General features: G+C 44.2%; 1 protein-coding gene and 1 long non-coding RNA gene across 5 annotated transcripts in view; one reads left to right on the top strand and one right to left on the bottom strand.

The window, feature by feature from the left end:
• Window positions 1–2,794: 2,794 nt before the first annotated feature.
• LOC144729598 (uncharacterized) lies at window positions 2,795–26,285 on the bottom strand. Its single transcript, XR_013587731.1, has 3 exons — window positions 25,739–26,285; window positions 4,543–4,658; window positions 2,795–3,392 (listed from the first exon to the last, which is right to left on the bottom strand). It is a non-coding gene; the product is annotated as an uncharacterized LOC144729598 (long non-coding RNA).
• LOC144729575 (la-related protein 4-like) overlaps window positions 24,931–26,792 on the top strand; it is a 92,533-nt gene continuing 90,671 nt past the window's right edge. For all 4 annotated transcript variants that reach the window (XM_078609958.1, XM_078609950.1, XM_078609942.1 and 1 more), the window contains exon 1: window positions 24,931–25,186. In XM_078609958.1, coding sequence (XP_078466084.1) covers window positions 25,169–25,186 — 18 coding nt within the window. In that variant the 5' untranslated portion in view covers window positions 24,931–25,168. The remainder of the gene's footprint in view (window positions 25,187–26,792) is intronic.

Genomic DNA, 26,792 nt, shown 5'->3' with positions numbered 1-26,792 from the left:
GCTTCGTAGCGCAGCGCATCAACCGCAAAACACCATCGCTCCCCACACCGTGGACAGACTCCAGAGTGAAACATGGCTATGCATGTGGTTGTCGCCATTATATAATCAATTTGCGAGCAAGCCTGGTTTTAAAACTCAACCATTAAAAAAACATTGGCTTTGATTGAAAGGTATTGTTACTTGCAGCAAACTGTTTTTCCCCACTTAAAACATTGCCGTGGCAAGGTTTATGATAGCCATAGTAACTGGTACATAGGTCACAACGGCATCACAGTCTGAGAAGCCAATTACTGAGCATCTGTGCCTGCAACATCGTACAGCGACTGCATTACCCCAAGGTATATTGCTTTTTGGATAAAATGGAAACACCCTTTTTCTATACAGTACACGCATTGTATGGCACACACATCACGTTAAAATAAAAATCCAGAAAAATTATATATTTAGAGTCCGGTTAGCCTGACGACATCATACATTGACAACGTCTGTGCAGGAGTAATAATGCGGCTTCGGGGTACAAACATGGATTTGCACCTGGAGTGTAATTTTTAATATCACTTATTTGGCATTCGTCTATTTAATGTTACCCTTGAATAATACACTTTGCGGACAGTTGGATATCCATCCAGTAGAATAATTGTAATTCCTACTGTATGTGGAATGTGCTGTACGCATGAACAATATTATCGTAGAGCATTGAATGTATATTCTCTGGGTCTTTCGGTAAAGTCACGTCGATAGGTTCAAAGAAAATAACAAAAAACAACGACGTTTCGATCACAACACAAGCGATCGTCATCAGGAGGAAAGAGAGACCATCTACGTGACTTTACCGAAAGACCCAAAGAATATGAATTCCTGCAGTCACGAAAGCTTTAAGTCAAGTATTGAATGTGTCCTCTCACGTCTTACTTTATAATCAGGAATAACTATTACGTACAAACGTCGTGACCAGGTTGGAAACCAGGTGAAGAAAAGACAGGGCTTATTGTAAACTACAGTTCAGTGGTTAACATTTCCTGAACTGCACCTTGCCTTGTGACGAATTTTTTGAAAAATGTTTTGTCATTCGTGCTCGTGAACCACTGCAGTGTCGCCAACGAATAACAAATTGGGATACGAGGCGCCAATCAGCGAAGTTCACCATATTTTTCCGCATTTGGTTTTTTTTTAAACGGACAAGTGGAGTCAATTCGTTGGATGACGTCGCCGATAATTACATGATTTTCAAAGTGTTAAATGAACAGGTGACATGTTATCATGTAAAGCAACCATAAACACGTGCAAAGACCATAGGTTTACAATTTACGAGTAAAACTCTACTATCTACACAATATACATAGACGTAAAATGTAAAAACTCCAATATATTGGGAACAGTAGCCAATCAGTTGTTTTAATTGTCATATTTTAATTCGGCACGTTAAAATCCACAATAAACAGCACATTTCATCTCTGAAGCAGACGACGTCTAAGAAAATTGTCGGCCAGTGTAATAGGGATCAGTGATGCCCGTTCCCACCGCATTGCCGCAGAAGAAAGGAGTTCTAACGCATCTCAATGTATCCTTTGTGGGTATTTCTTTGGATGAACGTGAACAGATGTCTTGATCTCGTCGCCACCTTGTCAGATAGATGACACGATGGAGATGCGTGAAAATATGGATAATGCGGATCTTACCAGTGGTGGAACAGTTGTTGTCCATAGATGGGTTGAATAATGGGCAGGAGCCATTTGGCTGAACCGCCAAGGGAAAGGCTAACGCACTTGCTCGAGTGAGCCATTTAATTTTACCCGTCACAGCCCAGTAATGCAACGCGTTGAAGGACAACCCTGTTTAATTACGTTATGTGTGTCACGTGACTTTGATATATGATGAATGTAATCACGTCAATGGATGAGCAGTGCAGTCACACGAAATGTCAGGACGACGTCCATATGTCCTGCTCCCTAGCCTTTGGCTACGGAGCGGCGCAAAATAAATTACAAAGTTTGCAAAACTGAGCAAAGACATCAAACAAAATGCCACCAGCAGACTCCTTTAAACAAATTCACGTACACACGTTCCCCCTACCGAACTGTCCCGCTCCGTCACCCCAGCGACGGGCTACGGGCACGCACGCGTTTGCGGTCACGTAAAATGACAGGCACAACAATTTGGGATGCACTGCGTGTTCCGTGGGATGTTGATAACAAAGCTAGCGCCGTGGGGATGATTTTGAAATGCGTTTGTTTGCCGTCGGGAGAGCCCGATAGTCAGTAATGCTGACTTCCTCTTCTTCCTATGTGGGTCTTTTCCCAATATTCTGCACAGGCCACCGCTGCTGGTGTTGGCATTGCCAAATCTTATGGGGAGTGCATTGTGGGTGCTGCAGGGCACCTCGGCGAGATGGTCCATGGTTTTCTTCTCCTGACAAGCACATTGTTCGGTTGCGCAGAAGCACCATGATTTCACGAGAGAGTCGCATCTGCTGAAACCCACTGTCATTCATACGTACTAGACACACGTTGAGTGAAGCACTGCACAGGCTGCTAATTACACTTGCGATGTCGCTGTTGTGACCGTGATCTGTTGACGTCGTCTTATTGGTTGGAACAGGCACCCAAGGGCAGTTTTCGCGACTGTTAGCGAGGCAGAGACCACCAATTACAGACGATTAAGCCGTAAGATATTGTTTTTTTTCATAAACTGTACATAAATGCAGGCAGTGTCATTCATAAATACTGTAGTGCATGCTTGACGTACGGTCAAACAACCCACACGACCGACAAGGCATGGGGAGGCATTCCGAAAAGAGATTTACATAGGGCTTTATTGCTGTGACAGAGATGTTAACTACCTCGCCTGGTATACAGGAGGTTGTGGGGTCGACGCCAACCCTGACGCATACATCATTGCGGTTTTCACGTTCTCCCCGCGGTCACGTGGATTTTTCTCTGGGTCCTCCGGTTTTTTTCCTCCACATTTAGAATCAACGTGCGTTTAGAGTACTGTATTTGGCTGCTATAAATGTCCACGTCATAAGCCACTTCGTTGAGCTATCATTGTAGCCAGGCCGCTGGGGGCCTGACCTAGTAAAATAAAAAAATATATACATAGTTTAATTTTAGTTTAGCATACATGTGGAGTGAGAATCCTGTTTCTATACATTTTTAGCATTTGTCTTCCATGGTTGCACAAACCGTGTAAACGCATGTCTAAGTCAAAGTGTGTCCTCACACCACAACAAGCTATGTGGGTGGGTGCTCTTATTCAGTGCTCATTCTGAGCCAGCACATTTGTGGACGGTCCACATTTCTGTGGTGGGGACCAGTCTCTCCATACGACCATGGAGATGTTTACCACCACACGCCCGCGACTAAGCAAAGGAGGCACTTCGACTTGCAAGGTTCCTGAAAAAAGAAACAAAGTCAGAAGTGATTTCCTGCTAAAATGATCATTGAGGCGTTGCTGATCGTCCCCTTCACATCGCTGGTCAAGTGGCAGAAATTCCATATTCTTATGGCAGGGACAAGAGTCCATCCATAGTACACTCACTCCGCTGTTGATTTCCCCACAAAGTGATATTAAGTTTATCGACCCTGGAGGGATGATGGGCTGAGTCAACACCCAGCGAGGGATTGAACTGATACACTTCTGACTGCGTGCCAATCGCTCTACCGCTGAGACACCTTGCTGTATTATGGAATACTGTAACACTATTACAGTATTTTAATGAATATTTCCTTATGCGTATATACATCCAAAGTTGTACTTTATAAGTTAGCTGGGATACCAGAGATGTGACAGCGCATTATGCATTCATTCAGAGAGAAAGATGTAAAATGCTAGTTAAGAATTATGTATCACCACGATGCACTGTTGTATGAACAAAGTGAAGTCATTCGTTTCGATTCAACAGGTTCACAGGTTCACGCTGACATTATCCTTCAGATGCTATCTGTGGGGCTTGGTGGTCAGCGTTGCTCAGTCATCACTGACAGCATCAACAGCTCAGTTCCTGCCAGAGCCCTGGGTTATCCCCCATGAGTTATTACCAGACAGCTCCACGTCACAATAATAATAATACAAACTCCTGTATTGCGAAATCTTACACAAAAGAACACAATTGTTGATTGTTTCAATTCATATTTTAAATAACAACTTTCACAAAAGCCAGTTGATCTTGTTTTACCTGTCTAAAAAAAACTATGTAAAAACTTGTCTACAGGTTAAAGGGCGTTCAACTGATTTAAGCTGCACTGTAATTTACACTGCCGTTGTGTCGTGAGTGGTCCACACGTTGTCACATCCGAAAGGTCGCCCGTTCGATTTCCCGGCACGGCAGTTGAAACAGTGGGGCCAAGTTTATTTGAATCCCTCCGCCTCTGTTCACCCAGCATTGCTGACCCGCCCATACTGGGCATCTGTGAAAAAAGAGCTTCATGGCTCATCGGATTCCCCCTGCAGTCTAAATATTTAAGACTGATTCTGTAAACGAGCTCGCCTGGCGGTCGACCGGCAGGTCGCGTGTGGTGGGGTAAAGTGTGGGTACTCTCTCACCTTATCCTAGACGTCTGGCCAGGATGGAAGAGTAGGCCAAATACTCTTTGGAGCAGTGTTCTTCATTCCAAGGCCCGCGGGACACTGGCTGCCCCTGGTGGCCTTTAGTGCGGTCCCTGACAATACACAACGAGTGAAAACACCCCCCATCATCATCGTCATCGTGCTACTGTCAAACCCCAATGGTTTCAAATATGTGGTGGCCCTCACACTGATGATGTCTTATCGGCGAAAGTGGCCCCCGCTCTGAAAATTAGTGAAGAACACTGCTCTAGAGTCTCTCTTGAGCTCCCTCGAGTGGAAGCCCTTCCATTAGCATTCGCCTGAGCAAGTCATTGCAAGGCTGCACATTAACTGTTTGTTTTACCCTTTGGAACAATGCAACCACACAAAGATGGCTTGCAACGTTTCTACCTCTTAAGAGATGCAGCAATACGTTGTTCTTATTTAGCAGTTTTGTTGACAACCCAAAACGTGGTGCGGTTTGTTACAGACAACTTTCAGTGACACACAGCCCTTAAATATAGTCCTCTGGTTTTAATGGGATGTATTTTGTGATTGTCTTGAACTAATGTTTGGTATCGTTCGTCCTGTATTGCGCTGCTCATGTACACGCTTGCATGATCAGTTGGCCTATCAAAGACAGGAGCTTCCATTTGAAATCAATTTTACGTCGATAATGTCGGAAGGAAGGTGATCAGGAGATAGATATGTGGTGTATATAAGATTCCCGACTGAATATATAAGTATCTCCCTCGGAGAGATATTAAACGCTCAAAGTCAAAGTGTCTTCATGCTCGAATGAGCATTATAGCAATACACTACTAATCTCCACTGGCAGCCCTAATCCATCAGTGGAAATTCCAAATTCACACAAAGAATGCCTTTTCGATGGACGACCACTCTTTAGTTCTTAAAGTTCTGTGACACTGGTTGAGAAATTATTTAAAGTTTCCCTTGAACACAATGCATTTTTAACCTGCCCTGAAAGCCACTGAATTCTTTACACACGACAAAGCCAAAACAGCTTTAAGTGATGTGTGTTTGCGTCAAAATACACATCTGATGGCAAGTGAATGGGCCCTTTAGTCTAGCCGCTGGGAGCACTGAGATCCAATGCAATCACAGAGACTAGCGGAGGCAGATGAAAGGGTGGAAATTGTCATTGTGCAGATCTACTTTAAGCTGGCAGTATGAAGAAAAAATTTGCAAATGATGTCAAATTGATTCTTTAAAATGCATACGAAGAGGTCAAAAACCGATACGAGGACAATTTAACTTTCGTCCAGAGCACTCACAAAGTCGATTTTGAAATTGCCCAACTGCATTGTCAAGTTTTTACCGACTAACAAAAACAGGTTACAGTGTTTGTTTTAAATGTACAGTGACTATTTTTATTTTAATCAAATTATGATTAAAATATACATCTATTTTTAATATGGTGTTTTGAAAGTTGAAGCCTATAGTAGAGGTTTTTTTAGAGTGTTTCAGCAGTAAAAAAAACAAGAAGCCGTAAACATGTTTGGTCTAGTTTATAGACCACACACCCATTGCGAATCCTCTGGGCTCAAGCCTCGAGGCAATATTACTTTCCAAAAGAAGGCGCCCATCCAACCCCCCCCCGTCCCCACTGCAGAATTTATCGCCAGCTTTTCCCCTCCGTGGACCCGACCATCATCAATCTTGAAGGACACCCGAAACAGTGGCCCAACTGTATTTTCACATCTCAAGGTGAGGGAACGGTCGCCTGGGAATCGATGCCCTTTTTATAAATAAAAAAAACGACTCGCTCGCGCCGCAGACTCCGAGGTACAAGATCGTTGGACATTTTTGAATCAAAGCTCAAATTGTTTGGGTCACCTCGGAATGGAATGCGCTCGGCCTCGCCTCCTATTCGGGAGTAGAAATAAGGACACTTTGGAGGTGACAGCGTTGCTGCTTTGACCCGAGCTGTATGTTGACCCTATATAAAGCTGCACTGGTCTGTTAACATTTCAGTAAAGACCTAAGCAAAGCATACAATATCTGAATGATGTGGCATCAGTGCCGAATTAAGATAGTGTGGGGCCTGTAGCATATGTTATAAAGGGGCAATACATAAAAGAAAATCACGTAAATATTAAAACTCAAAATTTGTATTTGCATAGTAAATTAATTGTATTTTTTCATTTGCTATACTGCCAGATAATATGAGCAATCGCTAACCGTAAACACCCAGTCGTTCATAAAAGTTGAAGGCGGTATAGTACTATAGTAACAGAGCAAGTGCAGAATCACTGAACCGGAATTGATAGCTTGAAAGCATTTAGCGCGGGGCCCTTGAGAGTGCGGGGCCCGTAGCACATGCTGCTTTCGCTACGATGATAATCCGGCACTGTGTGGCATGAAAGCAAGTCACTCTTCTAAGTGATGAGACAGTCGCCTGTCAGCAGGGCAGTCCCTTTTAGGGTGAGATTGACACACGTCTTCTGGGAGAAAAAAAACCATATCTTAAAGAAATATTGTCGTAAATATTCCAGTGACATTATTCACCATCTCTTTTCACCGACACGCCATCATATATCAAGCAGTAGTGTACGTACACACGTGCATCTGCTCCCCATTGCACCCATGCGCTCCCCTACGCGTACTAAATTACGTTATTCTCACGCCATTCCATGGACCACTCTCACTCCTAGCGCTGCTTGTATGTATGTTGAACTTCTTTCGCACCGTACGTAACCAACCGTGCTACTCGGATGAGCGGGGGAAGGACAACAAACTAAACACAACAACCTGCTTTTGACAACGCAGACTAACTCCATCCTCCTTGGGCACGGCTATAACCACGTGGGGCATCTTGCGCACATTTCTCTCCTGGTTCCACTCTTGCGTCTCAAGCTGATCCTTCTAACAAGGACTGTGTTCCATTCGGAAACCCACGTGCTACGTTGTCATGCACCTCCGATTAACACGGTTGGCTACGTAAAGGTGCGAAAGAAGTTCAACATAAGTCACAATGTTCCATCTTTGGTCTCCAGCTCTTCTCAGAATATCTCGTCCCACTTAGTAAAATTAGTTCATGTCAACCATTGTACGACGATGACACCCAGTTCTGCATCGCCACTAGCACGGTTGGCTACGTACAGTGCAAAATAAGTTCAACATACATATACAAAATTCCCGGAATCTTTCCCCACTCTCACATCCGGCCTTGACGCAGGGTCGACAGTGAGACTCCGGTTTGACGTACACCTCCTGAACTCTGACATTACCCTGGCAGAGTGTGCAGACAACTACTTGGCATTATCATCATTCCTGAGCTCCCACTCTCTTCTCATGGAGCCCAACGCTGCAGGACCTCATTCGAGGCCCCCATCCGTGCCCCCATCACATTCCGACTCAACTGTTGCAACACCGCTCACGATCCAGTAATTTGAACAATGTTCCGCAGACGAATGCTTGGTTACTTATTGAACACGGCAAGACAGAGGGCCTGTGATGAGTCTACATGGCTGTATGTACATAATTCAGTTGGCATTAATGTCACGTGATGGCTTGTATATTTTATCTGTTGAATGTGCACCTCTCATTGTAAATGGTGAATAAATAAAACTTGTTTAAAATCCATTCACTCGTGTGTAGTATTCATCTTTATCGTCAGTCTCAATTACAAACAGAGGATTTTCGATCGCCGAACTACAAAAGGTCCGCCACTTTTTGTCAGACCCACAACAATTCACAAAGCAGATTATATTTTTGCACACAATCTTTCCTGGATTATGACTAAACATAACAGTATTTGAGATCAATTGGTTTTCGCGATTGGTTGGTATTGACGTGTGTGTGTTGACATTCTTTCGCACCGTACGTAGCCAACCGTGTTAATCGGAGATGCAGGAGGAAGGATGGATGTCTAGTGTGAAGGAAGATGGTCAGTTCACCGTTTCACAAAATACAGTACCATACCTGTCAACCCCTTATCAGTGCCCTACCTTGTTACAGACCAATTCAGACCTTGTTAGTCATCCTGTACCCCTTATAAATCTCAACGTTCATCCTACAAAGTCCCATCACAACGGAAAAACACAAACAAATAGACAAACACATTTTGCCCGTAGTGAAACGGCTGTACGCCGTATGGACCTGAAAACTAAATTTCCCTGTACAAGAATAGGGGGTAAACCGTATGGGGTGACACGTATTTTCAATACGGTACTGTTTAACGCGTAGGCTTTCGCGAACAATATTATCCATAATAAAAAATAACAATAACGTTTTTTCACGTAAAAATAAATATAAAAGTGTCCGTTAAATATAAATGTATTTATTCCAGATTTGAAGCTTTTGTGACTGCAAGGATTCATACTCTTATGTTTTTTCGGTAAAGTCACGTAAGTAAAAAATACAATTAAAATTAATAAAAGTAATAATAGAAATAAAATAAAATAATAAATCACGACGTTTCGGAGGCAACACAAGTCTCCGTCATCAGGTGGGACCGTCACAGCTAGATTTACTTTATTTCTATTATTACTTTTATTAATTTTAATTTTATTTTTTACCTACGTGACTTTACCGAAAAAAACCTAAGAGTATAAATATAAATGTGTCTCGGTGGCGGGGTTTAAATGGCACATTTATATTTACGAGATCTAACACACACACACGCTCCAAAAAACTTGTATGATGGACAGTTGAAGTGCCCCCTAGATCGTTCCAACGTTGATAATGATGGAATTGGCACCAATCCGAGCTCTTGGAGGAGACCGTTTGTTGGGGTGGGGGGAGGAGAAGGGAAAAGCGCCTCGAGCCACGTGGGCTGAATTCCATGCGCATCAGTCACCTGGCAGTGGAAAGCCGCAGCGCGCTCAAGTGATGGCACACCTCTTTAAAGTGACTCAGAACGCGGCTCGGCAGGTGTTGTGTTGTGTGCGTTGTGTGTGTGCGCTCGTTTTGTGACCCCCCCCCCCTCGTCACACGGCGTCACAAAAAGTCAGATCCCCCCCTCAAATATGACGTCACAAAGTTCTGCCCCCAAAAAAAATATAAAACATGTTTCAAATCGCTTTAAACTATTGTCGTTGTAGTGCGTATTTAATGTGGCACTGCACTCTGATATTGTAGGAGAAAACATTTATTAAAAAGTCTATTTAATTAAGTAAAACGTGTTGTCTATGTTTATTTAAAGTTGCGCATTTTGATGTGACATCACATTTCTCAAACCCGCCCCCCCCCCATCGTCACATATCGTCACAAATGTCTGACCCCCCCCCCTAGGTGCGTGACGTCATTTATGGACGGCCCCACAGGTGGTGCATCGGTCAGTCATCTCAGTCAGTCGACCCATGGCACCTGCTGGGTTTGTCCCGTTACCCCATGCCAGCTTGAGCGTTCGACACTTCACGTGGCCTCAACGTGCACCTAGCCTGGCACAAGCGCCGTGGTGACGCCACCGCCACTTAGTGGCGAATGGCGGTTGTTGTTGTTTTATGTTCGTTTTGTGTTCGGTTGTGGTTGTTGTTTTGTGTTCGTTGACCGGATAAATTTATCGCGGTCCTTTCGAAATCGTCGCCACACCGGCAGAGACACTTTGGTCGATGCTGCCACCTGTTGACCCGAGTTGCGCATTGAGTGGATCGGCAACACTTGTTCTGGACATTGAAACAATGTAAAATCCACTTTGATAACAACAAAAATCGCTGCTCGAAGCAACAAAATCTATTTCATGTCACGAGTAAAATTTACTGTATGGTCACGTGACTCACGAGGAAGTTAAACCATATGGGAATGTACATCATCATCATCGCATACTTTTAAAAAGGTGCAGACCTGCAATTGCACCCAGCATTGCTGGTCGAAGGGCCATTACTCGACAGTATTTGGCCTACTTTTTCACGCTGCCCAGACGTCTTGGAAGAGCAGGGAGTGCTCACACTCCCTGCTCTTCCAAGATGTCCACGCAATCTGCTGACCAGCTGCGTGGACAGAGGCGGGGATATTTAAGGAATGTGCTTGCCTTGATAACATGCGGTAATACTTTTAAAATGTTTAACACAAGTCATCGTGCCAAAGTGTTTTCACTATGGCTGAATGGAGTTCAAATGAACTCGCAAACAAACATCTTGCTGTTAAAGACCCAATGAAGAAGATCCCTGGTTTTGATCTTCCATGAAGCTCATGGACCACCCTGAACCGCATCCACTCCACAAACCATGGCAGATGCAGATACCTGATGATGCACAATGGGAAAATAAAAATAAAAACTCTCCAGCGTGCGACTGTTGTCATCCAGAACAGACACCGCACAACAAATAACGACGCAATGGCCGATCCACAAATACGATGGAGACATGATCACAGCGATGATACCACTCTGCTTGCTCCTGACGCCGTTGTCTGGCTTGACAACGTGGATGTGAAATTGTAGTTGTTGCTCTGCAATCTACATCGGCCATACAAATGAAAAAGTGTCATTGGGCAGCACTCTAAACTATATTTTTTTGACCAGGTAAGGCTCACTGAGCTATATATTTATTTTTCAGAAGCGACCTGACCATGAAGGATAGCTCAACGAAGTGGCTTTTATGAAAATTCATACCAGCCAAATACTGGACTCTAAACCGCATGTTTCTAAGTGTGGAGGGAAAACCCAGAATGACCTGGAGAAAAATTCACGGGGAGAGAAATACGAAAACTCCTAATACACAGGCGTCAGGGTTGGGATCGAACCCACGACCTCCTCCGTACCATGCGAGGCAGTTAACATCTTGCCACCCGTGCCGCCCTTTCCATTGGCAGTGCTAAACAATTTGTGGGGGTTCCACATGTCTCACGTAGGAACGAGTCTCTCCGTAGGATAATCACTACATCTTGGTGGTGTGAGCATACTAAGCATTTCGAATGCACAACTTTTACTTGTGGCTTGCCAATTTAAACACAGAAATGTATAAATAATCATTGCTTTGTATGTCAATTTTTTTAAATAAATATTTGTATAAACAACTATGGAAGCTTCAGCTAAATTGCTATGGTGTCCAAGATTTGGTGGCACATATAAGACATTCTGTCTACATTTGGGATTACAGTACATATTTACCATCTTCATGCAGCCTTGTTTACTGCATTTTTTAACAGGTATGAGTTATGAATGCAATCCTTTTAACATTTATGTAAAAATCTATGACTGCATGACATTGAGTGTACATTGGTTTATCGATATTCTGTTCATCTTTGATTGTTACTCATTGATTGGGTATTGTATGCACTTACGTCACTAAAACTAGGTACGATTGGTGTTTAGACAAACTTACAAGGTGACCTTGCAGATAACTTCATGGACCAGTATTCGTTTACTCTCTAAGAGGAAAGGCAGTCATGCCCCGAAACTCTGCAGTGCTCTACTTATAAAGATATTCTCTGCCATTTAATGAGAGAAAATCCACACGTGTGAGCGGCTTACACGCTATTCCATGCAGATGGAACAGGTGGAGTCCAAATTTGCTTTACCGCCTTCTGGCAAAGCCAGGGAACGGCCACCTCCTCAACCCTCACGAGAAGGGACTTTCACAACATTTGTGCGATGATTCAACAACCCTCGCTGCTGCCTCCAGTACTTGATCATTGGCGTGCGCCACAACTGCACATGGTTGTACTACACTGGTCAACACACTTTTTCTGGCATAAGGTATTCCAACGGTTGTAAGATAATTTTGGGGTGCTTTTTGTCTATCACATCAGGTTTTTGAGATATCAAATATTGCATTTTCAATAAAAACTGCAGAAGAAAAATATTAAATAAATGTGGATATCTACATAAAATGATATTATAAACACACTATCCTAAAAATACAGCACCATATTTTAACACTAAAGCAGTCACTGACTCGCAACAACTTGCAATCATAAGTGACAGAGTTAATTTCGGGTAAAATGAATGAAAATGGGGTATGCCGATAGCATAACAATGAAATGTGATAGAGCAAATCTCAGATCAGATTTGGAATTAGCACCTACCCTGAAATTAGTCTAAAACAGCTGCAAAAGTCCAGGCCAGAATTTTTTTTTTTATTGACCAGTGCTATGGTTATTTGTGCGATTACCACAGAGATCTATGAGATTCCTACAATTTCATCCTGCAATGATTTCCTGCTGGAATTGTGAATGTTCCGCAGGCAATTCCCGTGTTTAAAATCTTTACATATCTACAAAGAGTGAGCACAAAGTGTAGATGATATTCAAATTACACATGCAAGTGGGGCAGTCAATTTGTTTTATTGTCGCAGTAGTCTGAGTATTGAACAGAATCACCAAGGAACTGTATTCCATATGGATTGGCCACGTGCTTTCACGGCAATTAGACTGCCTGAATACCCAGATCAAATCAGGCCAATGTCACGCGCTATGCGTTGGCCGTACAATAAGAACAGTTAATAATACTTCCGTTTCATATTGTGTTCGTATATATAGTGGTTTGAACCACAATACCATAAACCATCACGCAAACTCCGGTCATCCTCGCAGCGGCTCTTGGCTAGCTATCGAACAAAGATGGTCACCGCATTGCGCGCTTTCAGATGCGCTTCTGTGGCCGTCTGGAACGCTCTTCCTTTCGATATTAGGAAGCCACTGGAGCTATGCATTTTGAAATCCAGATTGAAAACTCATTTCTTTAGAACACCTTTTTGTGTTTACTTTGTTGTCCTTCCCCACACTGCCGATTAGCACAGTTTGCTACGTACGGTGCGAAAGAATTTCAACATACATTCATGCTAATTGCACTTCATAACACTGTACATTAATTCTATATAAGGACAGCTATTACCCAGCAAATTAAAACCTACTTCCAAGCAAAATAAACCCACGACCTCCTGTATACCAGGCGAGGGAGTTAACATCTCGCCACATACAAATACGGTATCACATTTCCAACGTTCCTGTACTGGCCCCATTGTTCTGTACTGTGATGGCACCACGAACTTGCCTCATTGGACTCATTGAATGTGGACTTACTAAAGGCATAAATACAATAACATGAATGTACCACGACTATTGCCATGCACTGTGAGAATAACCTACGATGCTTCCACGTGTAGTGAAATGGAACGGGTCACTACGTATCATAGCATGGGTTTCAGGCAGGGGCGGTTTCTTCATTAGGGCGATTGGGCGACGCACCACCAATGTCATTCAACCACAGAGTCACGCTAGCCGTCACTGTGCCTCTGGATATAGTCCAATCAGCGTCATGCTACGTTCTGTGGAGTACCGCCTCTTTTTGGGCGATTTCCCTCCAGCTGAGAATCGCCCCGAGTGGTCCCATAGACTTACATTCAAAGATGATTTTTTTCGAACGGGGGCGCTGCAATGCATTCTCTATGGCTTCCGGGAGGGCTCGCCCTAACGTGCTTACGTCATCATACGTGCTTACGTCATAATACGTAAGCACGTTTCATCCAACAATATAATTTGTCGTCACCTAGTGGAATCTTTAATAAAAGAAACTTGAGTGGTTTGTTTTAATAGTGAGTATAGAAACAAACAAGATGTATTGTAAGAGTCACATTTTTTTTCATTAATATTAAAGAAGTGAAGTTGCCTTCATATGCTTAAGCTGTTAATTTATCCATTGCATGGGTGGACCTTATCCTTATCAATCATCCAGACATTTGCCCCCCCTGAGAGATTTTGCAGGAGCCGCCACTGGTTTCAGGTAGAGAAGGGGATCGGCAGTTGCCCTGTCTGTCAGCAGCCCTGTCTGTCAGCAGGTCACGTGATAAGTCAGAGAGAGAGGGATATCGGGGAAAGGTGATGGGGGGGGGGCACGTGAGGTAAGCCCGGAAACCCGCGTGTAGGTTATAGAAAGGGGGCGTGGCCGGGGCGGAGCGAGGCCACGCTGGGAGGATAAAAGAGGACCCCGAGTCTTAGCTCGGGGCTGTCGCTTGGAGTGGGATCCCGTCGTCGTGCTGCTGGAGTCTTCGTCGCCGTCTTCACCTTCTCGGCATCGTCAGTCAGGCAGTCTGCCAGCTGTCCTGACTGAGAGCTGTAGTTACCTCTTGTGAGCTGTGAAGGCTGATTTTATTATAGACTGCCTCGTACTCCTAGTGCGTCACTACACACGTATTCCTGTATCCATGGTCTATTCCGCCAGATGGCGCTGTCGCAGAGCGTTCAATTAATAACACAAAAGCATAAAAAAATATATATATATTTTATCAGATAAAGTCCACTAAGCTTTATAGATATTTTTTCAGAAGCGACCTGGCCATAAATGATAGCTCAACGACGTGGCTTACCATGTGAAAATTTTTAGCAGTGTCTAAAACGCATGTTTCTACATGTGGAGGGAAAACCCAGAGGATTCAGAGGGGAGAGAGACATGCAAACTCAAAATATACAGCAGGCGTCGGGGTCGGCATCGAACCCATGACCTCCTGCATACCAGGCGAGGTAATTAACAGCTCGCCACCGTAGTGAGAGTTACAATCCCTGGCTGAAGTAAACTCAGCCCACCTCTCCTCCAGAAGGTCAACTATGGTCACACTTTGGTGAGACTGGCCTCTGCCATGGGAATGTGGAATTTCTGGCAATAAGCACTGCCTCATTTGTCTGTATGGGAACAGTTTGGCTTTCATCAAATGTAAAAATCGTCGTCGTTTGTTTGTATTTATAAAAACAATAGATCAAAACAATAGATACAGCACTTGCCGACTCTCGTGATTTAAACGGCAAGCTGCTGTTTTTGAACCCCTCTGACCCCAACAACGTATTTGCAGAGCTAATCGTACTTTTTAAAATAATGATGTGAAAAAAATGCACACGTTAATTTTGTAGATTTTTTTGTGACATTTTTGTGGAATAATTGCATCGTACTTGAATATGAATAGACATTCTAGGGCCCCTTGTACGATGGTTGACTGCAGTTATAATAATGGAATAATTGGGCTGGAAAATAGAAAAAAAGTTTTTGTAGCCCATCTCATCTTTTAGTTCTTGTTTTGTATTCGAATCGTTGTTTTTATTCATTATTTCCGTAAATATTTTTTGTATACTGTGTCGAACTACATTTGGCTTTCAAATATTCCGTAAGTGCTATATTGTACGAGTCATTCTTTGCCTGGACATGTGCCGACCTAACTCTTGTTGTTGTTGTTGTTTCCAAAACGTTGCCAAGTATGACAAGATGTAAAAAATCATGCATTCCGTATGCAATGATTTTAAGACGGATGACAATATCCTGGAGTCTGCTCCTGATCTGGGCAGAGCCTCGAACAGCGAGGCAAGAGAGTGAGAGACAAGAGGAAATGCATACAAGGGGACACGAGGAGAGATACAAGAGGATAATATGAGTAGAGACTGAGAGACACGTGAAAAGAATGACACATGGGGAGAAAGATGAGAGATAAAGAGATGCGAGAGAGACAGATTTGACGCGAGAGACACGAGGTGGGAGAGACGAGGACACAGGGACAGAGTTTAGGGGACCACCGGATTATCTTTCTTGAGCCGGATTACCTTTCAGGGAGCATGACCTCCCATTTTAGAAACACTAAACTTCTCTAGACAATGTTTAAGCATGAGATCAACGATAGGGCTGATGTTCAATGGCGAACAAAACAAAGCATCTCGTGGTGAAAAAAATCAAACCCAGGGTTCATTTCCATGAGTGAAATGCTCATGTTGTCGTTCTGCACTATTACGCGTAGACACACAGAGCCGTGCCTCCTTTACGTCTGATGCTTAGCTAGGGCCGTCGTCTTAGTTGTGGGATTTATTCTGCGTGGAGAGTCAGTATGAGTAGCCGTCGGGGGTTGTGCGAGTCTTGAATTTCTCAAGCACGAGCTCGTGTTGTGCTTACGCTTAGTGCAGCGTCATGCTGGGCAACGCGAGAAGGCGACCCATTTCTCACCGTGTATCCTGTGAAGTGTCACGTGCAGTCGCCCCCCCACCCCCCTATACATTTTCATTCCAAAAGACTGTTTTAAAATATCTAATGCGCGTAACTGAAATTGGAAGTTCAAATATTTCGCAGTGTTAACTTTGCACCATTTGACAAAAATGTATTTCAAAGCATAATACTCTACATAGTAGACCATCATAGTCATGGACGGTCTGTAGTGGCAGCAAATATGTAGCTGATGTATGTTGAACTTCTTTCGCACCGTACGTAGCCAACCGTGCTTATCGGAGGTCATACCATAAACACGTTCCACTCGTGGCTGCAGAGGAACATGCCTTATCTAGTGGCCCAATAATCCATTACTGTAATCCATAACAGCTGCCTGTGAATATAATTGCAAGTAAAACACTTTTAATTTCCCATGCGTATACGTGCGCAATGCAAAGTGTGTTTGACCACTTGGCGAATGGAGTGTATATCCCGGTTGTCTACGTACGGTGCGAAAGAAGTTCAACATACACAGGTACATTACCATTTACCATTGTTATTTACGGTGTTTCCTGCTTAACCTCGTGTAGTGTATAGGGTGTAGTACATGTTCTACTTGTGCTCTTCTTTACCTTCAATAATTATTATGCGATATTTTTTTACACGCTTTAATTTAACTCACTCTGTTGTTGTCGTTGTCGTATCCTCAAATCTTGGAACTCAATTTTAACCCACTTAGCAATGTGGTATCGACTGCAAACTTCGTATACTTATGTCATACTGATGACGATACTATATTCTATCATTAAAATAAAAAACATATTTTTAAACAATCTTTTTTATATGTTATGTTTTGCCTTGGCTCTAATTGTCCACGCTCAACTGACGTTGGCTGTAAATCACCATGGTCACTTACGTTATGGCAAGCCTTGGGGCCACTTCCTAGAGTCGTGGAGTTCTTCCATTACTCGTACGGTACATTTCATTAAAGCGTGTTTTTTAAAAGTATTTTTAAATATTACTTATTGTTTGTACACTTTGTAGACATGGTTAACTTTTTAAACAAGGTCATGTATTTGCTTAATGGAATTTAGGGGCAAAAATCAAGGATGGAATTAACAATTTTACTTGACCACTTAAGTTGTGCGACATGCACTCTTCATCTACATGGGCAGCATGTGCTTACTCTTACTTGTGCTAGATTACAGCTGGGCTATTCCAATATTTAAGTAATATATTACTTGACTGATTATCGGTTCGATTATTCGTCAAATTATAATCACTCGACGAATCAGATATCACGAAAATAATTGGGGAAAGAAAAAGTCTCACGTCTGTTCCCACGTGTGCCGCTGTTTCATGAGGTGGTGGATGGGGGCGTTGTGACATCACCAGGCTGGGCGTGACTCGGGGGTTTCCCGCCTTCGCGAGGCAGGACGTGTTCGGGTCAGCCACATTTACAAAAGTTGCATGAATAATGGGCCTCCCAAAAAAGTAGTTAATTAATATCTGTAATCTAACAATCGACTTAATGTACTGATCTCAAAGCTAGAACCCACAGTTGTTGCAAACCTGACCCCTTTAAAGTTCATGATACACTGTGACAATTTTGGGTCAAAGTATCACTGGCAATATAGCACAGTGCTATACTGTAGTTATTGTGAATTTAGTCACCCAAATGTGGACAAATCTGATTGTTGCTTCCCCTAGTGAGTAACACACGGATGAATGCAGTATTTGCTATCGGGTCACAAGGCAGGTCACTTGACTGTCCGATGTTGTGTCCTATTCATAAAAAGTGGCTATGAGTGTATAATAAGTGTATAATGAAAAACAAATTTGATTGATTAACAGGTAAACAATATTCATATTGTATTGGGTTTTTTTCTTGTCAACTATTTTAAGATGTATGAGTAATAAGGGGCCGTCCATAAATGACGTCATGCGATTTTTGACGATTTTTGACCCCCACCCCCCCCTCGTCGTCACACGGCGTCACAAAAAGTCAGACCCCCCCCCCGCAAATATGACGTCACAAAGCTCTGCACCCCCCCCCAAATAAAACATGCTTCAAATCGCTTTAAACTATTGTCATAGTAGTGCATATTTAATGTGGCGCTGTACTCTGATGTTGTAGGAGAAAACATTTATTAAAACGTCTATTTAATTAAGTAGAACGTGTTGTCTATATTCATTTAAAGTTGCGCATTTTGATGTGACGTCACATTTCTCAAATCCCCCCCCTCGTCACACATCGTCACAAATGTCTGACCCCCCCCCCCCCCCTAGGTGCGTGACGTAATTTATGGACGGCCCCTAAGCCACTTCAAAGTGCATGAGTAATATGGATACCGATTGGGGTGTGTTTGTTATCAGTTATGCTATGCCATTGCCGCACCCAGGTTACCCAAGTTGCTCAGCTGGTGACGATTACTGAAGACACTCACCATAGAATTGTCCACGTTTCTCATCGCCTTAAGGTCCATTGACCACCTTAAGTCCATTATCTGACTGAAGATTCCCAGAGTAATGATTCCCCACATTGATTGCTTGCAATGCTTAAACTAGAGTTTGTTTCTGGCCTTCCCCAGGTAGACAGTGGTATTTCAATAACCGTATTATGGCAACAGGGCTGAAATATGGCATGATGGATGGTGTTGAGTTTAAGTGTTACTGCTAATGGCAGCAAGGATAGGACGTATGGGTGTGACCCTGACAGCTCGTGTCTGAGTACAATACAATACTGTATTCGATGGTATGAAGGCAACGTTTCTTGACATGCCTAACGCCATGAGTCATAATCGTATTGCTCAAGAGTAGCATTGTAAGTTGTGTAATTATGAGCATTTATAGTTTTTTTTCCGTTCCCTATAAGAATACAGGTGTTAAGATGTTCAAACACCAACTAGACACATGCATTGGCCACACTTCCTCGTGGTAAAACATGCAAACAAACATGCTTTGATAATATATGCATTGTCTTTGGGAACGGATTGGCCTACACTAGAGGCAGCCTCCTTTATGGCTTTGTATCACGAGCGTTATAGATCAGAGAACGCCAAAAAGCAAACAGCACAAAGACATTCTAGATTTGAAGTTTTCGTGACTGCAAGGATTCATACTCTTTGGTTTTTTCGGTAAAGTCACGTAGTTAAAAAATAAAATAAAAAATAATGAAAAAACAACTGAATTCAATCACGACGTTTCGGAGGCAACACAAGCTTTCGTATTCAGGTTGCTGTGACGGTTCCACCTGAAGACGGAAGCTTGTGTTGCCTCCGAAACGTCGTGATTTAATTCAGTTGTTTTTTCATTTATTTTTTATTAATTTTTTTAATTACGCGACTTTACCGAAACAAACAAAGAGTAGCACAAAGACAATGTAGAGGCATTAATCGGCAGGCCCCATCCTGTTAGCGGGTAGCTCCCCCTTCTCGTCAACAGGGGGCCGAAGCGCTATCACGCCACTGTTAATGACAGTGGCCCAAAGGGGCCAACAACAATCCCTGGGAAACAGATCCTGGGACACATTCCCCGGACCCCGGGAGGGGGGACCGGGGGATGATGTCACCTTCCAGAAAGTTCTGGAAGGGAGGCGTGGCTAGGGCAGAGCAAGCCACGAACCAGTATATAAGCCGGACCTCTCAAGGGTCCGGCTCAGTCATCTCCAAGCCGACGACTGAAGACCTTGGTTGAAGTTAGGACCCTGCTGGACCCCAAGCTCCGTCGTCCTTCTAAGGGCCGGAGCTGAGTGAGGCCAGTGATCAGGACCCGAAGACCCTGGCATGGTCGGGTCAGCATAGCCTCCTCTAGGGCCCCCAGTCGGAGGATGGGGAATTTACAGGTTCTCAGTGTTAGGGCACGTGTAGTCCGGAAGCCATACCTCCCCAGGTATCGGGTGAAGGGGCCGCTACCCCTTTGTGTTCGGGACCCTGTAAGATAGAGTGTTAATAAATATTGTGTTGCCTCACAAGAAGTTCTCCGTCGATTATTTACCCATTATACAAATATCAAAGCATTAATAGTTCGGGTCGAGCAGACATGGATCTAACATCCTAACACATGTACGCTTGCTGGAAAGGGTACTGCCTATTTCGTTTTCATCAGCTTGATACCGGCAATAAATAGTTCTAGAGATAAGCTGTGTTACTGTCTCTGAACTACCTGTTTAAGTGTTGTCTAAGTCATATACTGTGGTGTAAAGCAGCTTTTCTTATATCTTTATAATTTGAGAAGGCTGGAATAGGGGAAAAGTGCAATACTGGACCGAGGAATGATGGAATCTGAATGTTTGAAGACCATATAGGCCATGCAAATTAATTACGGGATATGAAAATCTTTAGCAACGATATAAACTGTTGAAGTTGGGAATTGTATTTAATTGGTAATGAACAGATGATAATCCATATTAGGGCAAGCACGATGGTGCTGGGGTGGGCCCTGAACCACAACATTTTAACTTGGCCCAACCCAAATTCACTTTTACAAAAACGAAACTACTGTTTTTTTATCTTACCAGGTAAGCCCCACTTAAGAGGCTTATGTGTGAATTTACAGCAGCCAAATACTCTAAACGCATGTTGATTCTAAATGTGGAGGGAAAACCGGAGGACCCGGAGAAAAATTCACGCGACCACGGGGAGAACATGCAAACTCCAAATATACAGGTGTCAGAGTCGGGATCGAACCCACGACCTCCTGTATACCAGGTGAGGTAGTAAACATCTCGAGCAATGAAGTACTGTCATAGTGACCCCCCACACAAAGAGCTTTGCCCTCGCCCACTCCTTCCGAATGGAGCTGCAACCAAGCCTGACCCATAACGGAGCGATGCGATGCCGATATGTTAACTCCCTCGCCTGGTATGCAGGAGTTTGTGGGTTCGATCCCGACTCTTGACGCCTGTATATTTGGGGTTTCCGTGTTCTCCCCGTGTCCCCCCTGTGGTCGTGTGGAGTTTTTCTCCGGTTTTCCCCTCTACATTTAGAATCAACTTGCCTTTCGAGAATTTGGCTGCTATCCATTTCCTCCACATGATTGGCTACTTGGTTGAGCTATCATTTGTCGCCAGGTCGCTTCTGAAAAAGAGCTATATAGCTCAGTCGGCCTTACGTGGTAAAATAAAAATAGTTCAATAATGTATAGTTTTAAATATACTGTAAGAGTTGTGATTATGTAGATAGCCTAGATCGTTAAAACGTAAATTAATAATTATTAAACAACCGGTTTGGAGTTCATTCACATTGAATACCGGTCCAGCCTACAGAGAAATTCAATGAGCAGTAAGACAAAAAAGGCGCCAAACTTTTGCGTAATTTTCATAAAGTTAGAGGGCATGTGTGACAATAGTGATGCTTTATGATGCTTCCAATAAGAGGTGGACTGCCGGCTTAAATCCACCCCCGTGAATTGAGAAGAAAAAAAATCAGAGGTCTACATGGATATGAGGCTTTGAGCAACGACTAGTCAAGCATGTCGGGGATGAGCTGCTGAGCCCTCAGGCTTAACCGTGTCTTAAAAGGCAGTGGTTAAATTTAGATCGATTGCACTTGCATGCCCATTTCAGATCTGCATTGCAGGTCAGACTGTACGGCACTGCATTGGCGTATTCTGTAATGGCATATAACTCGCCAAACGTTCTCCTCGTGCAACTTTCACGCGAAATAGTTTGAGGTCACATTAGAGTCCAATCTGCCGAATTCCTTGATGTCTTGGTGTATTTGATTTTAAAAAATTAAAGTTTTACTAGTACCGTAAATAAAATTGGGGGAGCAGTGACACGCAATGAGCCATTAATCCAGACAACTGAGTTTGATCATGGCCACGGTGAACATTATTAGTGTAATATCTCGTATTGACCAGTCTGGTGAAGTATGGTCACAAACACCCATAACAGACACGGCAGCAGCGGACTACCAACAGTATCAATATACGTGACTTTTATGTATATCCAAAGGCTTAAACATACAATAGGATTTGATATTTCAATGCAAACATGTACTGTAAGTCAACACATCCTTTAGAAATAGTGTGAATGTCTGCATGTTGATATAGAAGTGGTGGCATTTGACACTCCTGCATCACATGTCTTTCAGAGTATGTGCAACGCATGAACCGATCCATCATAGCGTTGCTTGGACACGAACGAGGCAAAATGTGAATTATATATCACATTTAAAAAGAAAGTTACTTGAATTGGGTGCATAAGCTAAGTTAACTGTCCTTGTGTCAGATGTCTAAAGATGTCATACACAATGCAAGTACGGTACATATTAGGTTCATATGTTGTCCGTGAAATTGATATTGGACGTGTAGTTTTAACAAATTAATACTGATAACAACATGCATGCGCTCAAATGATAATTGGTTACTGCTCGTCCTTGGTGGCCCAAAACCAGTTATGGAAATTGCACATTCAGAAAGGGGTACTCATCTTATCGGCCCTTTAGAACTTAGATAATGGGTCTTACATAAACACAGTAGTTGGCACAAACCAGAGGGATTTAAATACTTCTAATGGGAGGAGGGGGCCGGGGGCAACCCTCATAAATTCAAACTCTTGAAATGAGTGCCTTACATTCATAAATAAATACAAATCTATGTATGTTCTGCAAAAGACATGACTTTCTCATCTTTTTTGTCAAGGTGTACAGTACTGCACTGTAATTGTGATTTCAGGCCAGTACCACGCACATTAATCTTATTTTGTACTGCGATTTATTTGACAATCAGGTGTGTGGCCTTTACACCCACGTCGATATGTGCCTTTCGACATCCGTGCAACCCCACATTGGCATCTCAGAGAATTGTGTTGAAGGGCGTGGCAATTTTTTACACACGGCACTGTCATCCCACCCATGGAATGACTTGCCTGCAGCACGGAGCCTGTGCAGAAAACCCATTGGTGAAAGCATCTTATTCACATTGCGGTGAGTTGTTGATCTCATCGTTTTTTTTATTATTTTGTGATTTGTAGACAAACATCTGACAACTGTTAATGTTGTTTCTGATGCCATGGAATTTGGTGGGATGTATTGACACCGTTTTTTTCAAACTTTATGCAGGAAGATGACTGATATTGTTTTTCTTTCTGCAGCCTAAATTAGCCCCATGTAGTTTCCTCCCGAAGACATCAACGCGATGTTTGTTTTCCAGTATAGAAGAGTTACAATATTAAAAGGTGCTAATATAACAAGTACAACCCAAAATTCCAAAGCTCCCACCCCCAAATGTACATAGAGCCAGCCCACCTGTAAAAAAGTGGAGAGTAAATATCACGTAAAACACGGTAAAATATTCAAAACATTGAAAGTTAAAGGACAAACCACGTGATTTGATCTGTAAAATGAAAGTTGAATGGAATGTCCCATTAAAAGCAGGCCACTTGTTCAAAAGCAGCAACAATTACCAATCTCAGATGGTTGCTTCTCCTGATAACGCACACATAAGCACTACATTTTAGCAGGCACAGTCGATGTAGATCAGTTGAGTTAATTGTGCACAACGATACACGACTGTACTGTAATCTCAGAGTTACATGAGTAGGCATTGTTTGGATGTTGAACTTCTTTCGCACCGTATGTAGGTAGCTGTGCGAATCGAGGTGTGGGGGAAGGACAACAAACAAAACACAAAAAGCATTTCTACAGAAATGAGCTTTCATCTAGATGATTTAAAAGTGCATAGCTCCAATGGCTTCCTAATATCGGAAGGAAGAGCGTTCCAGACGGCCACAGGAGGGCATCAGAAAGCGCGCGATGCAGTGTATTTGTGTCATAATGACCCAAGTTAGTAATCCCATCAATTACATTGGCAGCCTTCAGTGTTTGTGGGAAATTACACATTCCCATAATATCAATTGTCAAACGTCCGAGAGGAAATGGGCTGTTGGAGCTGTTGCGGTAGAACGGTCAGCGATTCCATCTCCTGGCGCGGCAGTTGAAACAATGGGGCACGTTTCTTAAATCTACAACCGCGCCTATGTTCGCCAAGCATAGGTGCCACCACAGTCAATCGCTAGGTCCCATGCAAGCGTGGGTACCTCCTCCACCTTCCAACATATCTGGAGAGTGTGGAAGAGTAGACCAAAACCCATCTAGAGCTCCCTCTAGTGGAGGCCCGACCACCTGCAGTGGTTTGAGGAAGCAAGCCATTGATGGGTTGTATCTTGACCTTTGAACTGAGAAATTAGGCCAACTCTAGTAATGCATTCATTTTTAATAATTCATTACTAACATTTCACTGGAAACGGATTTTGAAAACGGTTACCGTTTCACCGGTTATCGTTTTAACAACCCTAGGGTAGAGTTATGACCTCAAATGCCCTAAACCTGACCTCATATGCCTTGAAGGCCGAAGTGTCCCTGTGAGTCCGTCTCGATGGGCGTGGTTCATGCGTTGTGGGCGGGGTTCCCTCTCATTGTGGGCGGGGCGTCCGTCTCTATGGGCGGTGCTGCCATAATTGTGGGCGGGGCGTCCGGCTCTATGGGCGGGGCATGACCCGCGAGGGGGCGTGGTCCGTCAGTGGCCGGCTCGCGCGTGGTGCGTGTGGGGAGCTGTCGCGGTGCGGCCTCTCTCGCTCCTCTCGCTCGCAGCCTCCTCTCAGACTCCCCCCCCCTCTCTCTCTCCCCTCCTCCATGCCAACCTCCCCCTCAACCCCTCTCTCGTCTCTCCCTCTCTCCTCCGTCTTGTCCGTCTCGCTATCTCACCCGCAAGCCGCCGGCGCTCAACTCTCTCGGCACGGCACGCCTCGCACAAGACATGCGCCTGCAAGCGGAGGTGAGAGGGCGGTTGATCCGCGTCGGTGTGGAGTGTGTCTCTGTGTGTCTGTGTGTGGTGTGTGTGGTGAGTGTCTGTGTCTCTGTGTGTGCGTGTGGTGAATATCTGTGTCTCTGTGTGTGCGTGTGTGGTGTGTGCGTGTGTGTGTGGTGTGTGTGTCTGTGTGTGGTGTGTGTGTCTCTGTGTGTGTGGAGTGTGTCTCTGCGTGTGTGGTGTGTGTCTCTGTGGAGTGTGTCTCTGCGTGTATGTGGAGTGTGTCTCTCCGTATGTCTTTGCGTGTGTGGTGTGTGTGGTGTGTCTCTGCGTGTATGTGGAGTGTGTCTCTCCGTGTGTATCTGCGTGTGTGTGTGGAGTGTGTCTCTGCGTGTGTGTGTGTGGAGTGTGTATGTGGTGTGTGTCTTTGCGTGTGTCTGCGTGTCTCACGTTGTGTTGCAAATGAACTGTGGGCATGTGTGGACTTTGCGAATGCTGCTGGTGGTGGTGGTTGGTGGTAGTTGGTGGTGGTGGTTGGTGTTGGTGGTGGTCGGAGTTCACTCGGTGCTCGGTGCTGACCTTCAGCCCTGGGCGGGGTGCGACCCAGTGGGGCTGTGGCCGTCCGTCCCTGTAAGGCGTTGCTCATCGTCATGCGTGTGGTGTGTGTGAGTTGATCACTGCGTGTGTGAGTGTGTTTCTCTGTGTGTGTGTGAGATGATCACTGCGTGTATATATGAGTGAGTTTCTCACCGTGTGCGTGAGTTGTTCAACATGTGTGTCGCTCACCCAGTGCGTGTCGCTCACCATGTCGTGTATGCGTGTGCGTTACAGTGACTATGTATACGTGCGTGCCTGTGTGCTGCCGTGCCCGTAGATGGTGTCGTCAATGTGCGGGGCTGTGCATGTCACCTGTGTGCTGCAGTCTGGGTACTGCAAGCACAATTGTGCTGTATGTGTATGTGCGTGTACTGCAGTGTGTGTGTGTGCGAGTGTGTGTGTGTGTTCCCCCGGTGTCTGCATGTGTCTACTGCTGCAGTCACACGCACTCTGTGTGCATTATGTATGAAGCGAGGGAATACTGCAATACCCCAGTGTCTATACACCGCAGTCACTGTGTGTGTGTCGCAGTTACTGGTGGGTGGGTGGGGGGTTAGTTGCGTGGTGTGCGCATTATGTAGGCGGGGAGCGGTGGCGCAGCGGTTAGCGCCACGCAACGAACCCCCGGCCACGCGAGTTCGCTCACGATTATTTGGACCGGTCCTGGGTTCCTCCCCAAAGGTCGACTCAAAGGAGTAACTGGTGCGGTGTTTAAACTTCACCACTGGGGAGACAAAGGCGGCCGGGCGTGGTGCTGGTGTTCACCCACCCGCCTTGTGTACCGTGCGGGCTTTCATGGGTGCTACTCGCTAACAGCACTTGCGGGGGTAGTCGATCTTTGTCTATTATGTATTTGCGGGTATTGCAGTTACTGGGCGTGTGTGCATAATGTGTGTGCGGATGTATGTACCGCAGTCACTGTGTGTTAATGTGAGTGTGCGTGTGTGTGTGCATTATGTATGTGCGGGCGTGCTGATGATGCACGCTTGTCTGAGCCTGATCAGCTGATACGCATCTGCAGCTCTTGGGGTTGAAT

This window comes from Lampetra planeri, chromosome 2, assembly GCF_965212315.1.
Source record: "Lampetra planeri chromosome 2, kcLamPlan1.2.h2, whole genome shotgun sequence".
Classification (NCBI taxonomy): domain Eukaryota; kingdom Metazoa; phylum Chordata; class Hyperoartia; order Petromyzontiformes; family Petromyzontidae; genus Lampetra; species Lampetra planeri.
Note: the sequence above shows the minus strand (reverse complement) of the source record. Positions and strands in the feature narration are given on the sequence as shown.